At 39.3% G+C, this 22,197-nt stretch overlaps 1 protein-coding gene and 1 long non-coding RNA gene across 5 annotated transcripts in view; one reads left to right on the top strand and one right to left on the bottom strand.

The window, feature by feature from the left end:
* mthfd1b (methylenetetrahydrofolate dehydrogenase (NADP+ dependent) 1b) overlaps nt 1-4,565 on the top strand; it is a 31,375-nt gene extending 26,810 nt beyond the window's left edge. The window contains exons 24-27 of the mRNA XM_017703236.2: nt 534-711; nt 833-940; nt 1,138-1,290; nt 3,181-4,565. Coding sequence (XP_017558725.1) covers nt 534-711; nt 833-940; nt 1,138-1,290; nt 3,181-3,270 — 529 coding nt within the window. The 3' untranslated portion in view covers nt 3,271-4,565. The remainder of the gene's footprint in view (nt 1-533; nt 712-832; nt 941-1,137; nt 1,291-3,180) is intronic.
* Nucleotides 4,566-6,305: 1,740 nt separating this feature from the next.
* Nucleotides 6,306-21,164, bottom strand: LOC108430636. Of its 4 annotated transcripts, none has more exons than XR_005130799.1 (5): nt 21,150-21,164; nt 7,642-7,710; nt 7,365-7,414; nt 7,229-7,242; nt 6,306-7,014 (listed from the first exon to the last, which is right to left on the bottom strand). It is a non-coding gene; the product is annotated as an uncharacterized LOC108430636 (long non-coding RNA). The 4 variants fall into 4 exon arrangements; XR_001858090.1 differs by lacking the exon at nt 21,150-21,164 and adding an exon at nt 17,217-17,231; XR_001858091.2 differs by lacking the exon at nt 21,150-21,164 and having other exon boundaries at nt 6,306-7,017; nt 7,642-7,728.
* Nucleotides 21,165-22,197: the final 1,033 nt, after the last annotated feature.

Below are 22,197 nucleotides of genomic sequence, written 5' to 3'. Positions count from 1 at the left end.
TTAAATTGGCAGCATTAAAAATATCAGCAGCACTGCTGTATAACACACACCATGTTAGCATCACTGCAGTGCTGAAAGCGATCCACCATGCAAATAATACCTGCTCTGTGGCAGTCATGTGGGATTTTGACTGTTAAAGAACAGGGTAAAAGGCTAACAAGGTATGCAGAGAAGCAGATGGACTGCAGTCCGTAATTGTAGAACTACAAAGTGCGCCTACATTGTATGTGGAGCTAATAAAATGGACAATGAGTGCAGAAACAAGGTGGTGTACTTAATGAAGTGGCCTCTGGATGTATATCATTTAGGAACTAATCTAGTTCTTGCAGCATTTGCTGTAATGTATCTTTTCATCTTTTTCATGGCTGTTCTGGCTATCCACCTGCATGGTTGTAGCTGCAGCAACGGTGATGAGACAAGCTATGTCTGAGTTGTAGCTTGCCTATCAAAATGGTGGCGGGGCATTCTTAATGATGTAATCGAAACACAATGAGTAGAGACTAAGCATATAAAACACAGCATTCTGTCTACAGGACAGATTCTGAAGCCGAATTGCAGCTGATCTGTAAGCTGGCTAAAGAAGCTGGGGCCTTTGATGCGGTGCCCTGCACTCACTGGGCAGATGGGGGCGCTGGAGCTGTTGAGCTAGGAAAGGCCGTGCAGAAAGCTGCAGAAGCCCCAAGCAAATTCAGCTTTCTCTACGACATCGAGGTAATAAAGTTTTCACTTGCCATGACTTGCAGTTTGTCAGATTGCTTAACATTGTGTACACCTTTCTTCAGTAGTGTCTATAAAGTGATTCTTTCTTCTGTGCCTCCTTGGCGTTCTTTAGCTGCCCGTTGTTGATAAGATTAGAATCATTGCACAGAAGATTTATGGGGCTGATGACATTGAGCTCCTCCCAGATGCCCAGCATAAAGTAGACCTGTACACCAAACAGGTAAGACTGTGTCTGTCTGTAATGAAGTTAGACAATAGGGTAGATGCCTTGAGTCAACACCTAAGCCAGAGAGGCTTATTTAATTAGTTTGTGAACCAGCATGATTGTGAGCCCTTGGCACCAAGTGCTTGTTTTTTGTTTGTTTAAATAATACATGTATGCCAATATACATACACCTCTTTTTCCTCTCTCGGTAGGGTTTTGGCAATTTGCCAATTTGTATGGCAAAGACCCACCTATCACTTTCTCACGATGCTGAAAAGAAAGGTGTGCCCACTGGCTTTGTCCTGCCTATCCGAGACATCCGTGCCAGTGTGGGCGCCGGCTTCCTCTACCCATTGGTTGGCACGGTAAGCATAGAACCTCTACAGGAGAAAATTGTTTTGTGTGCTCATTAACCCTTGCAAAAGTTTAGACACCTTATGTCTTGGTTTAGTCCAGTTTCATCCAGTTTAGAGTAAGAACTTAGTTGCTCTATTGTGTGCATGTAAACACAGCCAGTGAGTGGCAGTTCTCTAGCTCATTTTTACATTTTGCCATTTTATTGTTTAACATTTATTAGTCATTTTAATATTGTTCATAGAGGTTGCAAGCTAAATGGAGGAAGTTACAATATATTGCCAAAAGTATTCACTCACCCATCCAAATCATTGAATTCAGGTGTTCCAATCACTTCTCTGGCAACAGATGCAGACTGTTTCTACAAACATTTGTGAAAGAATGGGTCGCTCTCAGGAGCTCAGTGAATTCCAGCGTGGTACCGTGATAGGATGCCATGTGTGCAACAAGTCCAGTTGTAAAATTTCCTCACTACTAAATATTCCACAGTCAACTGTCACTGTTAGTATAACAAGGTGGAAGCGATTGAGAACGACAGCAACTCCGCCACAAAGTTGTAAGCCACATAAAATGACAGAACAGGTTCAGCGGATGCTGAGGAACATAGTGTGCAGAGGTCGGCAAGTTTCTGCAGAGTCACTTGCTACCGACCTCCAAACTTCATGTGGCCATGTGGTCTGGCAATCCGATAGATGAGTCTGGGTTTGGCGGTTGCCAGGAGAACGGTACTTGTCTGACCGCATTGTGCCAAGTGTAAAGTTTGGTGGAGGGGGGATTATAGTGTGGGGTTGTTTTTCAGGTGTTGGGCTCGGCCCCTTAGTTCCAGTGAAAGGAACTCTTAATGCTTCAGCAGACCAAAAGATTTTGGACAATTTCATGCTCCCAACTTTGTGGGAACAGTTTGGGGACGCCCCCTTCCTGTTCCAACATGACTGCGCACCAGTGCACAAAGCAAGGTCCATAAAGACATGGATGAGTGAGTTTGGTATGGAAGAACTTGACTTGGCTGCACAGAGTCCTGACCTCAACCTGTTAGAACACTTTTGGGATGAGTTAGAGCAGAGACTGCGAGCCAGGCCTTCTCATCCAATATCAGTGGCTGACCTCACAAATGCGTTTCTGTAAGAATGGTCAAAAATTCCCATAAATGCATTCCTAAACCTTGTGGAAAGCCTTCCCAGAAGAGTTGAAGCTGTTATAGCTGCAAAGGGTCGACCGACATCATATTAAACCCTATGGATTAAGGATGAGATGTCACTCAAGTTCATATGCGTGTGAAGGCAGACGAGTGAATACTTTTGGCAGTCATAAGAAGGTGACCAACTGCATAGTTATACTGATAATGGGCTACAATTTGCTCGCATTCACCATAATTCTGTCATTAATTATTCTGTCCTTTCGGTGATTGACTCATTGCAATAACCAAGTGAATTAAAAAGGCTATCTGACTGCAACTAGTTGGGGTAATCCCGAAGGTTAGACAGATGGCTGATGTTACAGCTAGGAAGCCGAATATCATGTCTGTATTTGCTAGCATAGTCACTCATGTAGATTCTAATAATATATTTATATATTTATATATATATAATGCTATGGTAGAATATTATGTAGCATGACAATATAAGAAACGCTACTTGTAGGTTAGAATACCCCTTTAAGCATTACAATAAGCAGCAGACAGATGTGGAACAAAAAGAACCAAAGATGTTTCTCTTGCTCTGCATTACATGCATGTATGAGTTCAAACCAAGCATTTGCTTTTGTTTAAAGAAATGAAGAAATCGCTGTTTGTATCATATTTACTAATGCTTGGGCAGAGAATTGCACATAGAAAACATTGTATAATCATTTATTAATATTTGGAAATTGTGAAATATTCACTTTAATCTTTTTCAATACAGATGCCCACTATACCAGGCCTGCCAACACGTCCCTGTTTCTATGACATTGATCTAGACCCACTGACTGGAGAAGTCATCGGACTCTTCTAGAGGAGAGCCATACTGAACCTGTACTGGATGGGTTTTTTTTTTTGTCATCAAATTAGGGAGATGTACTATTCTAATAAAACTCTTGCATAGTTTTAATGTGGTCTTCATAGTTGTCATAAGAGCTGTCTGCTGTAGGTGTTATTATAAGCTTCAACAGTGGTTTAACGTAGACATAGAAACTGCTCCTTACACCTTTTATGATTTCCATTTATGGTGATGCATGTAGTTTTGTTTATTTTGCAAGTCTGAAGCCTGATTTTTAAAAAATTCATTACGCAAGTAATAGTACAAATAACACCCCTGACTATGCGCTTGAGATTGCACAAGAGCACGTGTAAAGCAATTGTTATGTTCACAGATCACGAGTGCAAATCTAGGGCCTGATTTTTATTAACAAATGTTATGTTGGCACCCTTCCTCTCTAAAATAGTAGAAATAGCCTACGGCAGTACATGCCCTCACATAGCCGCCTTTGCAAACTGCAGGTCCACATAGTTTCTTCTGGAAACTGTCTGTAGTAAACATGAAACGGTTGAAACTTTTTTTTTTGTTGTTGTTGTTGTTTTGGAAGACTTTGTAGAGTGCCTTTAACAACTCACTACATCCTTTGCATTTACAGTGTTCAGAGTAATTTAATCAGTTCTCTTGTTAAATCTACACACTGATATTTAAGGATCTTCTGAGTGCTGTTATTTAAATATAAGCAGTGGCAATAAGGACTGAAAAATGTGAATAATTTTTATATTCCTTTAGGGCAGTCTCTTTCAGATTGATTGTTTTATCATGAAAAAATGCTCTGCAAAAGAAAATAACCCCAGTTGTTGCTATAAGGGCTGTGTAACATGTTCTTCTAAATACTGTGATTGAGAAGTTCTAGATTTATTAAATTGTAATAATGTTTTTGTCTCAAGTATGATTCATACTTTATTGCTGACTGTCCTGGTCTGGTCTGCTTCATGTATTCAGGCTCATGCTTGGTCTTTCTGTGGTGTGTCTTTGTTATGTTACATAGTAATTGCAATGGAATGAGACAGATTAGGCCTGTCTGGGATGTAGACACTGCAGTTAGCTGTTTATGTTTAATATTACCTGAATTAATTCAGACAGACTGGATGGCTGTCAGCCATGCACTCGAATACTATGACCTCCAATAACTGATGTTTATGATTATGCTGGAAATTTTGACATGCAAAAACTGTTGCTTTTGTTTAATTTTCTTTTGTAAGATCATTCAACCTGAAACTGAAAATTGTGTCTTGTTCATTTAATAAAATCTTTATTCCTTTGGTACTGGTCATCGCCTTAAAAGACTTCCTTACTGTGTGGTGTCACACCTAAACTACCATTCTGATGCTTTCATTACAGTCATACTCTCATGCGGGTTGTTTCTTTTTTGGCAGTAGTTTCAATGAAGATAAAAAAAATAAATTCGAAAGCTGCTTCATTAAACACCTCTTTTAAAGACTTGAGTTTGTGTTACTCATATGACGCGTGGTCAGTGTGGTTCATCATTGAACGCCTCTGATACACCAGATAATTATGACCTTCTCAAGTTGAATTCAAAGTATTGAGCCCTGTGCATTTGTAAGGCCAGACACTGATTTTGGACAAGAAGGCCTGGCTCGCATTCTCGGCTCTAATGTTCTAGATGCCTTCTTGTGTGCATGTGTATGGTTGTGTATGGGCGTGTGTGTTTGTGTGTGTGTGTGTGTGTGTGTGTGTACAGAATTCATACAACTAAACACATCATTTACATGTATAGAGAAGCTTACATGTGCAAATGCTCCAAACAGTTGTGATGCAAAGGTTCTACTGTGTCACAGACAAGCCATGAGCTCAATCCAAACATTCCTGCCAAAACCTACAAAGCTGATCATTAAATGCAGTAACTAATAAACTCAGTTTGGAAAGAGATTTGTTCTTTATATGAAAGCAATGACGGGAGTTTTATAGTCTAAATGGACTTTCTGTTGCTTTCTTGCTCTTAATATGTATGGGAAGAACATGATCAGACAGCATTCCCTTATCTTAATTAAGATCAAAACACTGAATCTCTTTAACGTAGCTCAGGCCACAGCATTGTTAACGCAGGCCAAACCTTTTGCAACAGAATGTTTGAACCTGCCAGATCGCCTGGCTGATGGTGCTGGCTCAGTCTTTCCAAGATCAGCAGGTTTCTGTATATCAGAAGAGCTGAGCTCCGCATGCTAATCTGACACATTAAATCAGGAGTAATGATAACACCTGCTGTGGCTTTGTGAGATTGGAATGACTTCTCTGATGAAGTTGAACTTAAATTTAAACTGATAAATTTATATGGGATTAAATGACTAAATTCTATGATTAGTCTGAAGTTTTGCTAGACCACCATTTTAACCGCTGCTAATAACTCGCAGTAGGCCAAACACTGTGAGGTTCAGTTCCAACTCTTAACCTACATACTTGAGCCAGTTTATCAGTACCATATGGATACGAAGTCAGGTGTGTTGGATTATGGCTGGAACGGGTTTTGATAATAAGCATAAAACATTGGGATTACTGCAGTACTTTCATAAACTGAATTTTTAGAAAGTACATATTTGTGGTGGCCAATCTATATGATATATCATGATACTTGAAGATATTTTTACAATATGATTATATGATGATGATGATGATGATATTTATCATGCTATTTATTTATTTATTTAGATGCATTGCAACACAGACCCTATTCTGCCACATTTAGAAAATGCTATTAAACACCATGAATAGAGTGGTTTTAATGCAACGTTTCACATAATAATTAGAATAAAACATTGATGTAATGTAATGCTCTTTAAACAGCCTGTGTCATGGAAAACAAAATGTAAAAAAATGTGTTTGATGTTGGAAAAATGAATTATGACTGCTTTTAATGCATAAACATACACAAATGTTATAAGTGGACCTCAGTGAAAAAATTAAACACGAGAAAAATGAAAGGTATGGGCCCTTCAAGTACTGATGGTAGTGTAATAAGTGCTGATACAAATTGAAATAATTTCACAACACAGTTGTTGATTAGCACGTTTATTGAACTGCTTGTTTTTCTTTATAACACCAACACACTTAATCAGCACCACCTTTTACAATTCAGAGTTTAGCTAAACATGTGTTGTCCTGCCTTGTGTGCTTACAGATTGTGCCTGCAGGCTGTTCACCTCCACTGTGAGAGGAGAGACATCATGCAGTTATCAGAATAGTTAATAACAGAATAAAGTTTGTTCTGCAGTACATCATTAAAACCAGTAAAGCTCCATTACCTACAGCTGCATTACTTGCAAGCTTCACCTCGACACACCCACCATGTTCTGCACACACCCATTCTGCTGGACAACATTGACGTTCTGTCCCTACTTTTGTACATTTGAATGCATTGAAGACATTCTTCAAGCCCAAAGCCATCCTTTTGAAATATTTTCCGCAAAATGAAGACAAATACATAGTGACTGAGTAATTATACATTTTAATTCTATTACTTTAATTATGTTTAATTTTCCATGACATATATTTAAGTGTGAAAAAAACATGTAGCTTCCATCAGGACTTCAGAGGCGTTCAGCGGCGTTACTTTCCTCCTTTTCCTTTGCCGTGTTCTCCCTGGTCTTTGCCAGGTGCATGACCCTGGCCTTGGCCGTGTCCATGACCATGTCCATGTCCATGGCCGTTATTGTGGCCTTTTCCTTTCCCCTTGTCTCCGGGGCATCCCTCTCCCTTTCCTGCCTGCTGCAGTCAAACACATGGATGACAACTTTTCTCGAAATAACAATAATTGGTATCATTACAGTAATGGTTTTATCACACATCATTAGCAATCATTATTAGTGAAGTTTGTTATGTCTATATGATTTGATTAAATAAAGTTTTAATGGATACGTCATTAGCAGTGATGTTTTTTAAACATCTATATGTCTAAGAAGGAGACTTGCAACGTTACCTGTGGCTTTGCGTCTGTTCATGTAAAAGAAAATAAAAGTGCAAAAAATGAGTTTTGAACCATTCATGTAAAAGATCAAATATTCATTAACGGTTGCTGAACATAACAATAACATTTGCTTATAAAAATTACTTACCTGGTTTTGGGTCACTCATTGTGAAGCTCTCAGGTTTAACAGGATCAACACTGCACGATGAAACAGACCATCAACTCATCAACACTGTTTAATGTCATGCATCTCTTTGCACTTTTCTGTTATCACACACTTAATAATGCAATTGAACAGGCACTTAGTTCTTCAGTTTGCGTAGTAAATCAACAGTAACCAGATATCTCACAATAATACCAATCACCAATAAACATATCTTTAAAAATTACCTGCCAAAGCTCAGAGTTGGAATAGTGTGTCTTACCTGTTGCCTCAGCAAGTCTACCTCTGAGGGAATGCTCCGGTCTCTGTGAATTTATGATGCAGCCACACCCTGAAGCAGATAAACAGGCATAGACAGGTAAAGGTGGTTGAGCAAGTGACGAGAGAACCTTAAGGTTGGATACAGCTCATCCAGATGCATGGAGATGGTGGAGGTCATGTGAATTATTGCGAGAAACAAGTAAAACAAAGATACAGTGGGGTCCAAAAGTGTGGGGCTGTTAAATGAAAGTACTTCTATTTGCATTCCTAAAAGATTACAAGATGTATAATCTTTTACATTTTTTAATGTGAATTTTAAGTTTGTTTAGTATTTGGTGGTATGTCCCCACTTTGCTTTATTTACAGCTTGCATGTAAGCTTGCCATGGACAATTTTGTACAAAAGCCTCTGATCGGTGGATCAAATCCACCGTGCAATCGTCTGAACATGAGCTTCAGTCTGACATTTTCTGTGCAAAGCCCTTAGCATAGTCAGTGTCACAAATTGGTTACATTGTAATTAGTGACCTAGAAATAATGCAAGATCCTGAATGTTTTTTCTTCATTTGACTTGTCATTTGACTTTTCTGTATTTTACATTTTCCAAAATTCTGAACTGTTTATTTTCAAGTTCAAATGAAAAATAACCCAGATTTTCCCAGATTCAAGAACTTTATTTGTTAAGATGCACTTGCTACATTGCACTGAAGCCCATTTAATACTTTCAATTGTTTTTAGACAGTTAAAAAAAAGCTTCACATTGGTAACTACAGCAGAGAAAAAAAACATTCTTTTCTTTTGATGTAACTATGTAAGTTAATGGAAAGAGTCATTTTGGACCAGCGTTATTGTTCCATTCATAATTTTTGGACAGTAAAAATATGTTAAACTCACTGGTCTCTCTTAGCGTATGGAACAGAGCCTGACTGACACACCCATTTTATGCCATGCTTTGTTTTTAGAAATGTGACTTTACTTAAAAGTCTTTGTAAGGCTTCCTAGTTTTTTCCCAAAAAGGTATTTTGGAATATTTAAAAGGCATGCTTTAGTGTTCAGGTACGTCATTTAATCAGTTATTGTATGCCATTTTTTCTAGATTAAAACTATAAATAATCATCACAATGATTGGTGGACTGCTCATCTGCTTTTGTAATTGACAGTGAAAGGTGTGTGTAAACCTTGTGCTTCATAAGAACAAATGTTTGTTTCCCATCCTTTTGCAAACTGTAGTACATAGACCGAGTAGGTCTTGTGATTGCTTCTAGTTCAAATGTGTCATAATGTTAATGTAATAAGGTGCTGCATTGGTGTCTGTGTGGGTCATGTGATGTAAGGAAAAGTTAGGCATATGAGTCAAAATAATGTGACAGGTTGTCACTAGTAAGTTCACAAACTTTGTACATTAACCTCGACAGTCATTGTCATTTAAAGCCCAGTGTATTAAAGTGTGTATTAAATGTGTCAAAATACATTTGGATCTGCTCAGTAATGTACAGTAAATATGGGAGACATGAATCGTCTGAAAAGTGTACACTTTGGGAGGGAGTGGTCTTTTACAATCACTCTGTTTTAATTGGAGGCAACGCCCTAGAATAATTGTGCAGCAGAGCTGTCAGTTCGAGAGCGGAATTATAATTATGGCTTGTGTTTAAGCTAGCATACCAGACAAGCAGACACCTGCTAGAATGAGGAGGCTGCCGTTTGAACGTCTTACATCTGCCCTGGGATTGCGACACCAACAAAACAACCACGAATCACAACAGAGACTGAGTGAGAGTGGATGGGAAGTTCTTCTAAGTTTGTAGGCTCAATGGAACAAATGATAACTTGCTCATGATCTTTCTTTTTAGGCTATCTATAGAACATCAAAAATGACATACTGCGCCCTGACCAAGTTTAAAAAGAGTTATGTAACATGGGTGCTGTGGGCCCCAGCACAAAAATGAATGGCCTCCCTATGTATAAAAAACTTTTCATAAGGTAATTTGCTTGTTTACTCACTATTGTTACATCTCAAACAAGCTCAAATTGCTCTCAAGGCTTGTCAGTCCACCCACTAACACCCAAGTTTAAACAAATTGTTTATGTTAGATTATTATTTAAGATGTTAATATTATAAATGATTAATGCATTGTGATGTCCTACTACTGGCTTGCATGACTGTTGATGTACAGAGCCTTTCGGGAGCACTGCACATGCGGTAGGAGAGACTTGTTGCTGTTAGTCTAAGATATGCATGTGCTACACTATATTGCCAAAAGTATTCACTCACCCATCCAAATAATTGAATTCAGGTATTCCAATCACTTCCATGGACACAGGTGTATAAAACCAAGCACCTAGTCATGCAGACTGCTTCTACAAACATTTGTGAAAGAATGGGTCGCTCTCAGGAGCTCAGTGAATTCCAGCGTGGTACCGTGATAGGATACCACATGTGCAACAAGTCCAGTTGTGAAATTTCCTCACTACTAAATATTCCACAGTCAACGGTCAGTGGTATTATAACAATGTGGAATCGACTGGGAATGACAGTAACTCAGCCTCGAAGTGGTAGGTCACTTAAATGACAGAGCGAGGTCAGCGGCTGCTGAGGCGCATACTGCACAGTGGTCGCCAACTTTCTTTAGAGTCAATCGCTACAGACCTCCAAACTTCATGTGGCCTTCAGATTAGCTTAAAAACAGCATAGAGAGCTTCATGGAATGGGTTTCCATGGCTGAGCAGCTGCATCCTTATATCACCAAGCGCAATACAGAGCATTGAATGCAGTGGTGTAAAGCACCACCACTGGACTCTAGAGCAGTAGCGATGTGTTCTCTGGAGTAATGAATCACACTTCTCCATCTGGTAATCCAATGGACTAGTCTGGGTTTAGCAGTCACCAGGAGAACAGTACTTGTCTGACTGCATTGTGCCAAGTGTAAAGTTTGGTGGAGGGGGGATTATGGTGTGGGGTTGTTTTTCAGGAGTTGTGCTCGGCTCCTTAGTTCCAGTGAAAGGAACTCTTAATGCTTCAGCAAACCAAGACATTTTGGACAATTTCATGCTCCCAACTTTGTGGGAACAGTTTGGGGACAGTCCCTTCCTGTTCCAACATGACTGCGCACCAGTGCACAAAGCAAGGTCCAAAAAGACATGGATAAGCCAGTTTTGTGTGGTCCTGACCTCAACCCGCTAGAACACCTTTGGAATGAATTAGAGTGGAGACTGCAAGCCAGGCCTTCTCATCCAATATCAGTGTCTGACCTCACAAATGTGCTTCTGGAAGAATGGTCAAAAATTCCCATAAACACACTCCTAAACCTTGTGCAAAGCCTTCTCAGAAGAGTTGAAGCTGTTATAGCTGCAAAGGGTGGGCTGACATCATATTAAACCTGATGGATTAAGAATGGGAGGTCACTCAATTTCATATGAATGTAAAGGCAGGTGACTGAATACTTTTGGCAATATAGTGTACTTGTGTCTATTTGTGTTGGACTGTGGGGCATCTTGTGTAAGTTTACATTCTACACAGTAGCCACAGTGCTATTTTGCAGGTTGTGAAGGACCCATTTGAAAACACCAAGGATGAGCTGTATTGTGAATAAAGGGAGTAAATAGATGTGTTTCTGTGTTCAAGAAACCTAACTGGTGAGATTTGTTTTTTGTCTTTATGAGGGGCCCAATAAAATTTTAAGCAGCCTGATTGCAAGAGCCTCCTGTGCCATGGGTCCCCCAACACCGCAGTAGTTAATGCCACTGCCCAAAAACTATTACAGCTACTAGTAGCCTTCAGTTGGTTTGTGGTTGGAATTAAATCCAGCACTTCAGTTACAGAGTAATCATCATCATCACAGTGCTGCACACCTGTATCTTCCTGATATTAACATTTTTTATGCTGATATTAACATTCTTGGTTTCTTGAGACACCAGTGCAGTTTCCTCCTATATCATGCCTTTCTAAAGTGATGGAGAAGTGAATGGAGCATTTCTCTTGGCCTGTTCATCATAAATTGTTGCACGTAACATATGTTGCCAAAGCACATTACATATGTTAGCTGGAATGTTTCACAGAATGCACTGTTTAAAGAAAGAGTGGCTAAGTATGTCTCTAAAATGTATCCAACTCACTCACCTTTGAGCTTTTTTATTGCTCTCATGGATCAAAATAGACCTCCTATCCTTTAATAATAGTATGGAACTTCAAATAAAGGAAGGTGTGTTTTTGTTTATGCATTCATGTCAATAAAAGCTGACATATGTAAGTGCTAATACACATTGTAGTATTGTAAACTGTAGTACTGTAAAAAGATTATGACATTAGCTTGACTTGTGTCCACAGATAAACAGGTGGGTGCAGTAGAAAGGACAGTGGCAGGTAAGTTGTACATCTAGCCTTTGCTTGAAATCTGCAGAAAATTATTTTATAAATGATTTTACAATTGTGCACCCCTCATAGTTTGTGCCATACACTATAAAACAATAAAAGTCAGGTCAGCTTGAAATTTTAAGTTAATCTTCTGCAAATCTTCTCTTTTTTCTATGCTTTTTTCAGCCTTTTTTTATTTGAAACCTGTGTAGTTGCTTGAATGTATTAGAATCAATCTATACATTTATCTGCAACAAAATTGGTCATACTCCAAACATTTTTGATGTAGATGTTGTCTTGCTGTTTTCTTTTATACAAGCTTTCAGAGAGGAAGTACGTTGTGAAGGCCCTACCCTGTCTTTCTTCAGGGCTTGTTTGTGTGTGTGTCAGGAGACATTGTGTACAGGGCAGCTCTTCAGTGGCTCTAAGGTCAAAACTGAGAATCAACTTTAATACTAGTTACAGTGTCAAATGTCTACCTGACAAACCTGTCTGGGTGGGACCACGACCTAAATATGTCAGTGTCTCAGACTTTGTTTACAGTATGTCCCTATAAAGGAGGCTTGTCTGATATACAATTCCAATGAAGTTGGGATGTTGTGGAAAACAAATAAAAACAGAATACGATGATTTGCAAATCCTTTTCAACCTGTATTCAATTGAATACACTACAAAGACAATATATTTAATGTTCAAACAGATAGACTTTATTGTTTTTTGCAAATATTCAATCATTTTGAATTTGATGCCTGCAACACATTCCAAAGAAGTTGGGACAGGGGCATGTTTACCACTGTGTTACATCACCTTTCCTTTTAACAACACTCAATATGCATTTGGGAACTGAGGACACTAATTGTTGAAGCTTTGTAGGCAGAATCCTTTCCCATTCTTGCTTGATGTACAACTTCAGTTGCTCAACAGTCCGGGGTCTCCGTTGTCGTATTTTGCACTTCATAATGTGCCACACATTTTCAATGGGAGACAGGTCTGGACAGCAGGCAGGCCAGTCTAGTACTCGCACTCTTTTACTAAGAAGCCACGCTGTTGTAACATGTGCAAAATGTGGCTTGGCATTGTCTTGCTGAAATAAGCAGGAGGCCCGTGAAAAAGACATTGCTTGGATGGCAGCATATGTTGCTCCAAAACCTGTATGTACCTTTCAGCTTTAATGGTGCCTTTAAAGATGTGCAAGTTACCCAGCCCATGGGCACTAACACACCCCCACACCATCAGAGACGCTGGCTTTTGAACTTTGCACTGATGACAATCCGGACAGTCCTTTTCCTCCTTGGCCACAACATCCATGATTAGGACACAATGTCCATGATTTCCAAAAACAATTTGAAATGTGGACTCGTCAGACCACAGGACACTTTTCCACTTTGCGTCAGTCCATCTCAGATGAGCTCGGGCCCAGAGAAGCTGGCGGCATTTCTGGGTGTTGTTGATATATGGCTTTCGCTTTTTAACTTGCACTTGTAGATGGAGCGACGAACTGTGTTCACTGACAATGGTTTTCTGAAGTGTCCTGAGCCCATGTGGTAATATCCGTTACAGAATGGTGTCCGTTTTTAATGCAGTGCCGTCTGAGGGATCGAAGGTCACGGGCATTCAATGTTGGTTTTCTGCCTTGCCGCTTACTTGCAGAGGTTTTTCAGAGACTCTTTTGACTGTATTATGGACTGTAGATGATGAAATCCCTAAATTCCTTGCAATTGCAAGTTGAGAAACATTTTTCTTAATCTGTTGGACTAGTTGCTCATGCAGTTGTTCACAAAGTGGTGAAACTCGCCCATCCTTGTTTGTGAATGACTGAGCCTTTCAGGGATGCTCCCTTTATACCCAATCATGACACTCACCTATTTCCAATTAACCTGTTCACCTGTGGAATATTCCAAACATGTGTTTTTTGAGCATTGCTCAACTTTCCCAGTCTTTTGTCGCCCCTGTCCCAACTTCTTTGGAACGTGTTGCAGGCATCGAATTTAAAATGAGTGAATATTTGTAAAAAACAATGAAGTTTATCCATTCGAATATTAAATATCTTGTCTTTGTAGTGTATTCAATTGAATATAGGTTGAAAAGGATTTGAAAATCATCGTATTCTGATTTTATTTGTTTTACACAACGTCCCAACTTCATTGGCATTGGGGTCATAGATCAAGTCTGCAGACACTTAAGTTTTTCTAGCTATCTCAATAAAGATTCAAGTATTTGTTAATTTGTATGCTTTCACTGTTTAGTAGGAGTGCTGTGCAGTTGAGTAGGAGTGCCCCCTTTAAGAACAATGTCCGGGGCGGGGGGTGGGTAAACCAGAACAGATCTATTTTTATAGCACAAAAACAAAAATCTTTGAAAGATTTAAGAGCTGGGGTAAAAGGTTCTCCCAAAATACTCACGTGAACCACTTTGTATCATTATGAAGAAAATGTACTGAATTAACCAAAAACTAAATATTTCTGGGGCAATATGCTAAAGCCCCATTTGTTGATTAAAGTTGATCATTTTTGTAATTTATCAATTTTGTCTGTATTGTCATTCCATTCACGACATCAGACTTATGGAATGAAATCAAAGACATTTACAGGGTAAGGAGGAGCATCTTACTTATATGATGCAGTCTAATATTACTACTACTACTCCTACTGATAATAGTAGTAATAAATGTTATTTAAATATCAAGCATTCAGGATTGAACAAGGGTGCTGATGCAATAAGAGACTTTCCACACTTGACAACAAGCCATTTCAAGACATAGTTTAAGTCTTGTGTTTTGATAGAAATGCACTTGGGTTTTTATCTTTGTCAAATCTGCATGGACAACATGGATTAATTCCATGTTAAGGTTAGTAAAGGTTCATCAAAGTAAACTAATTTAACATCTTGTGGTGATGCTTTGCTGGGCCTTTCAGCCATTCAGTTTCCATTTCTTTCAAGTTGTTTGCCCTCAGTCTTGCCTTCAGTGAGGGAAATACAAGCTCTGCAGGATTCAGATTACTGATTTTACAAGTCAGGAACTTTCCACAACAAGCCAGTGAAAAAAAGTGCTGTTAAAAGGTCATTGTCCCGCATCAAGGTGAGGAGCCATCCAAAACGTGCTGAGGCTTTCTGAATGTTCTGAACATTTTAAATTTGTCCTGCTGTCAGTGGCAGTCACAATATTAATAAAGTCCAACAGTTCAGTCTCACTGACAGCTACACTGCCCCACCACCATGTTTTACAGCTGAGGTGGTCTACTAGTGAACAAATACCTTATGACCTTATGCAGTTGTATGCTAAAAATATTTTTAAAATCAGAAGCTGAAGGTACATTTGCACTATGGCAGATTTAAACCTGAATCCAATTTAGATATAATGTCATTTTTAATTTCATCTAAAAAGTTCCTTGCATTTGACATCTGCATATTTTGCTGCAGTAGCATTACTTTGTTTTATTAATCCCTTCTTCCCAAGACTTAATGCTTTGAAATGTTTACTGTGTACATTAGTATAAGGCCTTTTGTTGTTCATAGTAATCTGAGTTTGACTGTCAGGCTCTCAGTTGTAATCCTCAGATGACAGACACTCCCTGTTTTTAAACATGATCCAACCACTTTAAAAGATGTAGCTGATAGGCTGCCATTCCTCATACGATTAGTCACAGACTGAGATACACCTATTTTGGCACTACTATTATTTACAAGTTAGTTGACTGACTGGAACTTGTCTAGTTCTGTCTGTGGTTCCAGTGGGTGTTTACATTTTTCACTACACCCTCAAACAGTAGTGTCCAAGCTCTGCCAAGCAATAGGAACATTTCTGGTTTATTTTAATGGCCCACAATTAATAAGGCTAAATCAAAGACATTTGATTCCACTGGACTTAGAGGATGAGGATGTGCATCTTCTTCACATGATGCAGTCTATCTACTAATCTTGAATTCTAATAACTGACAAAACAGCCTATATTACACCTTTAAGTCTTACAAAGAGCTTTACTATGGAGGTCTGCTGGATACATGCTTACACATAACACCATCAATGCCAATCATTTATTTTGTTAATCTATACAGTTTTGTATTGGTTGTATCTCAGGGTAAGTTCTGACTTTTCATGTTGATATAGATGCTCACAATATGGGCCACTGAATTCACACAACTTTGAGCACATTTGATTTTCCTCAACACAGCACTTTAGCTATATAATTATTGGTTAGCTCCATACTTATTGGCACCCTTGGCAAAGATGGGTTTAAAAAGTCATTAAAAATGTCTTTGTGATGAATCAGCTCAACCTCACAGTGAAATGTGAACTCTGACCTTTAATGGAAGTGAATCTTTAAAAAAAAAGAAAAAAAGAAGCAAATACATACCAAATTTTATCAGAGTTGAAAAGTCAATGGGACTTGAATTTTAGACTAAAATATGTTTGCCTTGAATGACTCTATACTTTATTATATTATATTATCTATTATATTTACTTTATTTTAAACATTCCAGTTTTTCTTTGACATTGAGAGACCAAAAACACTCAAAACTGAAGGTCAAGTTACCATCTCAAAAACCTATTTGGATTCACTGGTAAAATCTGACATAAACCTCACAAATAGTATGTAAAGGTGAGCTCAAATAATACACTAAAATAATGTATTCTTGGGTTGTTCTGGCTACTGAACTTGAGGAGATCTCCACAGCTTTGCCAGCAAGGTGGTTGGCTCCTTTGTTAGGGTGAGACTTTCTCATCAAACAGATGACATGTTGAGCATTATGAGCTTTCCCATTAATCTTTCAATATGTCTCTGCAAACATGTTAAACGGCACATCACAGGCTTCGAATGAAAATACTTACTCGACGATTTGCTGTAAAAGTTCAAAATGAAAAAGTAAATGTCCTACACACTTGAAATGTCTATGTTTTAGCCAGATCTGACTAGCTATAAAATCAGTAGCATTGAGTAGCATTAAAATCAGACTGAATCTCAATCAGCTTCCTCCTTCCTATATAGTGCACTGTGTATGTTCTGGCTTCTGCACTCAATCTACCAAAAGGACAATTTGGCAGAAATATTATGCAGGAACCAGTATTTAATTCCTATGTAGTACACTAAATAGGGAGAAGGAAGCCAATTGAGATTCAGCCCCCGCATGGGGGAAGAGGGATGTACAATGCTGGTAGCTTAGTGCTAATATAAGACTGGGAAATAGCATGGTCATTGTGGTGGTAATTTGGTAAGCAAATACTTACAGTCCCATGAAAAAGCATTTGCTCTTCAATTTTTCAGTTCTTCCATCCATCCATTTTCAAAACCGCTTCTCCCTCAGGGTCACGGGGGGTGCTGCAGCCTATCCCAGCAGTCATCGGGCAAAAGGCAGGATATACCTTGGACAGGTCACCAGTCCATCGCAGGGCAGACAGACTGACATACACAATCACTCACACCTAGGGGCAATGTAGCATGTCCAATTGGCCTGACTGCATGTCTTTGGACTGTGGGAGGAAACCAGAGAATCTGGAGGAAACCCACGCAGACACGGGGAGAACATGCAAACTCCACACAGAGAGGACCCAGTCACCCAGACCCGGTCACCTGGCCGGGGAATTGAACCCAGGCCCTCCTTGCTGTGAGGTGACAGTGCTACCCACCACGCCACCGTGCCAACCTTTTTCAGTTCTTATCAAACCTAATTATTTCAGATCTTCAAACAATTTTCAGTATAATCTGGAACAAATTCAAGTTAAACAGAACAATTTTGAATCATCATTTCACAATAAAGACATCATGCAGGCACTCAAACTTGCTGATATTAGTGTGATAGTGTGAGGATGCTTGGCTGCTTCTGGCCTGGATGACTTGCCATAATCAATCCATGAATTCTGCTGTCTACCAAAAAATCCTGCAGGAGAATGTCCAGTCATCAGTGAAGATCTGAAGCTAAAAACAAACTGGTTGTGCAGCAAGATAACGATTTGTAGCACAAGTGCGTGTCCACCTCTGAATGGCTGAAAAGAAGAATAAGTTTTTGAACTGGGCTAGTCACCTTGATGCTGTGGCAGGACCTTAAATGCGCAGTTCATGCTGGAAAGCTCTCCAGTGTAACTAAACTGACCCCTGAAAATCACAGTCTAACATATTAAGGCTTATTATTCAGTAAATACAGGGATTCAATGCAAATTAGTTGAGCTGTTCTTAGGTTATAGTAGCCAGCAACTGGTAGGTTCTGGCCATTTAAGGGGTTAAAGCAATTTTGCAAAGGCAAGTGGGCCAGAATTCCTCCACAATAATGTATAAAACTGATCTCCAGTTACAGGAAGTGTTTGGTTGCAGTTGTTGCTGTTCTGATGTTCAGAACGCATTTAGAATACATGCTGATAAAGTCCATGCAAAAAACAGTTGTAATTTTTATTTAATTCCCACTGTTCCTCACTGTTACAGGTTGGCAGTTTTGTTCATGCAGTTCCTCTGTTAGTATATTTTATGAAAAATTTTATTATTCAAATGAATACCAACATGACTACAAAATTCTCAACATTATTTTCCCTCACATGGCCTGCTTCAGTACATTGCTGCTCCCACAATCCCACTGTCATCTCATGAAAAAAGCAAAGAATTCATCATATCCCAATAACAAAATCTTCCAAGTTTGACTATAAAGTGAGCAGATATGTGATTTTTTTAATGATGTCTGAAACTTGCCACAGAACGCATGCACAAGTTCAGTACAATACCAAAGCTAGGTGCACTATGGAGGAGACTGTCCAATTCAGTCATTCCTCAAAACAGTTTACTAAAATTCAGATTAATAACTGGCTCCTCACAGTGTTTTATCAGTCCACTCAGGCTTTAGAAGGAACTTCAGTGTTTGTAACAAAGATATTTTTTACTCTTCTTTAGAGTACGTCTTTATATCCTGTGTGCTGATTTTGAAATAGTTTGAATAGAAATAGTTTGAAATGGTGTTTCTTTTAAAGATGGTCCGTATGTTCTTTAAATTCAGTAGGTAAATATTCTAAATGTGTTCTCCTAGAAATGTAAAGGTAACTATTGTGAATACTGCCTTTTCAAACTGTAACTTGGACTGAATACAGATACCTATTTTTTGTATCCTGAATGTACATTCCCAATGTTTATATTCCATTACATACCAACCCTGTACATCCATACATTTCAGTATGACAGTATTAAATTATGACAAAGCACAGTGATACAGATAACACACTCAAAGTGGTATAAGCACTCCAACTCTTATTTTTTCCATAATTTAAGATGACATCTTATAGAGAGCAAAGAGTCAATGAGTAATAAATGGATTTAAAGATAAAGTGGACTAAGGTTTTCCAAAAACATTCATAAATAACACATTCAAAAAACAAACAAATAAAAGTTTCCTCACTTTGCCAACAGAAAGCGCTTTCTACTGCTTTGTAAAGAGCTTAAAATGTTTTTTCTTTAGGATTATTACTAATGCAGGCAACAGCAAGGCCTTAATTCCAGTTTTTAATATCGGAGTTTCAGAAAAGTATTCAGTTTAAAGTGCCTTATGTATATTCATGATGTCAGTGAGCGTGAACTGCTTCACTCAACTAATGAGTTAATCAGTTCACCAAGCAACCAGTATGCCGTAGTGGTAATTCTAGCACCCGACTGACAAAACATGTTTACTTTAAAAAAAAAAAGACACTGGAAATAATTCACTTGTTTTAGCAATTTAGCTCCATTGACCATCGTTTGTTGAGGACTAGCGTTCTGCACTCATATTCTTGGTGTGATGAGAGGAATAGGATGTGACCAGGCCCCCCTAAACTAACTTCTGCTCCTGCTCTATAGGTGTCATCTTAACATTAGCAGTAATGTTTGCACATGGGTTGTAGGGGTCTTTTATGGAAATTGAACTGATGTTTCAAGTTTTCTCCATCAATAAATAGTTACGATGTATCAACAATATCATCAGAGTGGTTTGATATGAAATGCTCTGTTGTAGAGAAACTTACTGAGTCAGAATTGTTCATAGAGCTGGTGATAGGAACCAGACAAGTTAAATGCCTCTAAAAGCTATATTGTAGAAAGCTGTTACATGAAATTGTTACAAATATGTTTCTAGTTGCCTGACATACTGTTTTCTGATCGCTTTGACATCTTTAAGAGCTTTTGTCCAAAAAATGTTGTTTGAAAGTCCTTTTATGGTGGGAAAGTACATGTACTTCTACAGACATTTTACCAAAATCCACATAACAAACATAAAACTCAGAAAAAAGGTAGTAAGTTTCTTTACAATTAATTATTTCATATCCAGCCACTCTGAATGAGTTTATATATATGGCACTGGGGATGCCATATATATAAATATATGTCCTTTAATAGGCCCATGTAGAACTCTCTTCATACACAAAGCATGTGAGGCCCACCTTAAATCAGTGATGTTGATTTGGTTTTATGACCAGTTACGTCTAGTTGCTGTGGTATGACTAGGTCCAGCGATGCTCAGCACACGCCTCTGTTATGATTTATCCTTCGAAAATATTTTCTGTAGCCACAGGAGTGAAATTTATGGTTCGGCCGACCCACAAATGTGTCATGCCCATCCTAAACAGCAGGCCAGACCCAGTTTAAAGAGGAATTCCAACGTTTTTTCAAGCTTTCTGCATAATTCAATAATTAGGAAGTAAACAGTAATTCAATTCATTCAGTTTTACTGTGAAATATGTAATTTTGAAGAAACTTATTGACTTTCCTTGAGATTTTCCTTACAACAGTGGTTATAGGAACTATGGATTGCTAATGTCTATTATCTAAATGACTGATGAACGACTATCCTTTTTTCTGCTCAGAACGGAAGGGAATCTTAGACATGTCTTCTGATTTTGACATGAAATACTGATAATGCTAAAATAGAAGAAAATCAGTAAAAAAGGGTTTCCTTTGGGGACTATGTTGCCTTATAATTTCCAGCCTTTACCTCTCCATCATGAATAGATTTTTTAAAGTACATTTTAGGCCAAAACCTAAAATGATACCCAGAGTCATTTTATGTGGTGGCTGGGGATTTTAACCACGTAGGTTTGACAAACACTCTGCCAAAGTTTTATCAGCACATCTCCATACCAACACGGGGAAATATCACACTGGACCATGCGTATACAAACATATGAGACACATACAGAGCCGTGCTCCGCACCTACCTTGGCCTCTCCGATCACATCTCCATCATGCTGGTCCCTGCCTATCATCCCCCGCTGAGATGCTCTAGACCCACACAGAAGACCATTACCGTGTGGCCCAGTGATGGTGACTCTGTGCTGCAGGACTGCTTTGAGTGCACAGGCTGGCACGTGTTCAGGGATGCTGCTGTGCATGATGGGGAGCTGGATCTAGAGGATTATACATTTGCTGTCCTCGGATACATCAGCAAGTGTGTTGAGGATGTCACCACCACCAGGACTGTGACGTGCTACCCGAACCAGAAACCCTGGCTGAATGCAGACGTCCGATCTCGGTTTAAAGTCAGGGATGCTGCCTTCAGGTCTGACGATTCACAGAAACTCAGGAGAGCTAGACTTGAGCTGATGGCAGGCGGAAAGAGGGCCAAAGCTGCATAGGCTTGGAAGATCCAGGGTCATTTTTCTTCCCAGGATCCACAGAGCATGTGGAAGGGCATCAAGTGCATCACAGACTACAGCAACAGAGATGCAGAGTACACTAGGGACCCCTCACTGCCTGATGCTCTCAATAAGTTCCATGCCCGCTTTGAGGACCCAAACACACCTCCCAGCACCACTCACTCCACCATCTGCGGAACAGCCCCTCAGTGTGACCCAAACCGAGGTGAGGAGGATCCTTAAGAATATTAATCCCCGCAAAGCTGCTGGCTCAGATAACATTCCAGGGTGTGTGCTGAAGTGTGGTGCAGACCAACTCTCCAAGGTGCTGACAGACATCTTCAACTCTTCTTTAATTCAAGCAGTTGTCCCCACCTGCCTGAAGACCGCCATCGTCATCCCAGTCCCTAAGAGCTCCACAGTGACAGGACTGAATGACTATCGGCCAGTAGCCCTCACCCCGATAGTCACAAAGTGCTTTGAAAGACTGGTTATGACCCACATAAAAGCCAACATTGATGTCACTGGGGATCCACACCAGTACGATCCACAGAGGATGCCATCTCCTCTGTGGTCCACACTGCCCTCACCCACCTGGAGAGTAAGGATTCTTACATCCGTATGCTCTTTG

Source organism: Pygocentrus nattereri, chromosome 10, assembly GCF_015220715.1.
Source record: "Pygocentrus nattereri isolate fPygNat1 chromosome 10, fPygNat1.pri, whole genome shotgun sequence".
Lineage (NCBI taxonomy): Eukaryota > Metazoa > Chordata > Actinopteri > Characiformes > Serrasalmidae > Pygocentrus > Pygocentrus nattereri.
Note: the sequence above shows the minus strand (reverse complement) of the source record. Positions and strands in the feature narration are given on the sequence as shown.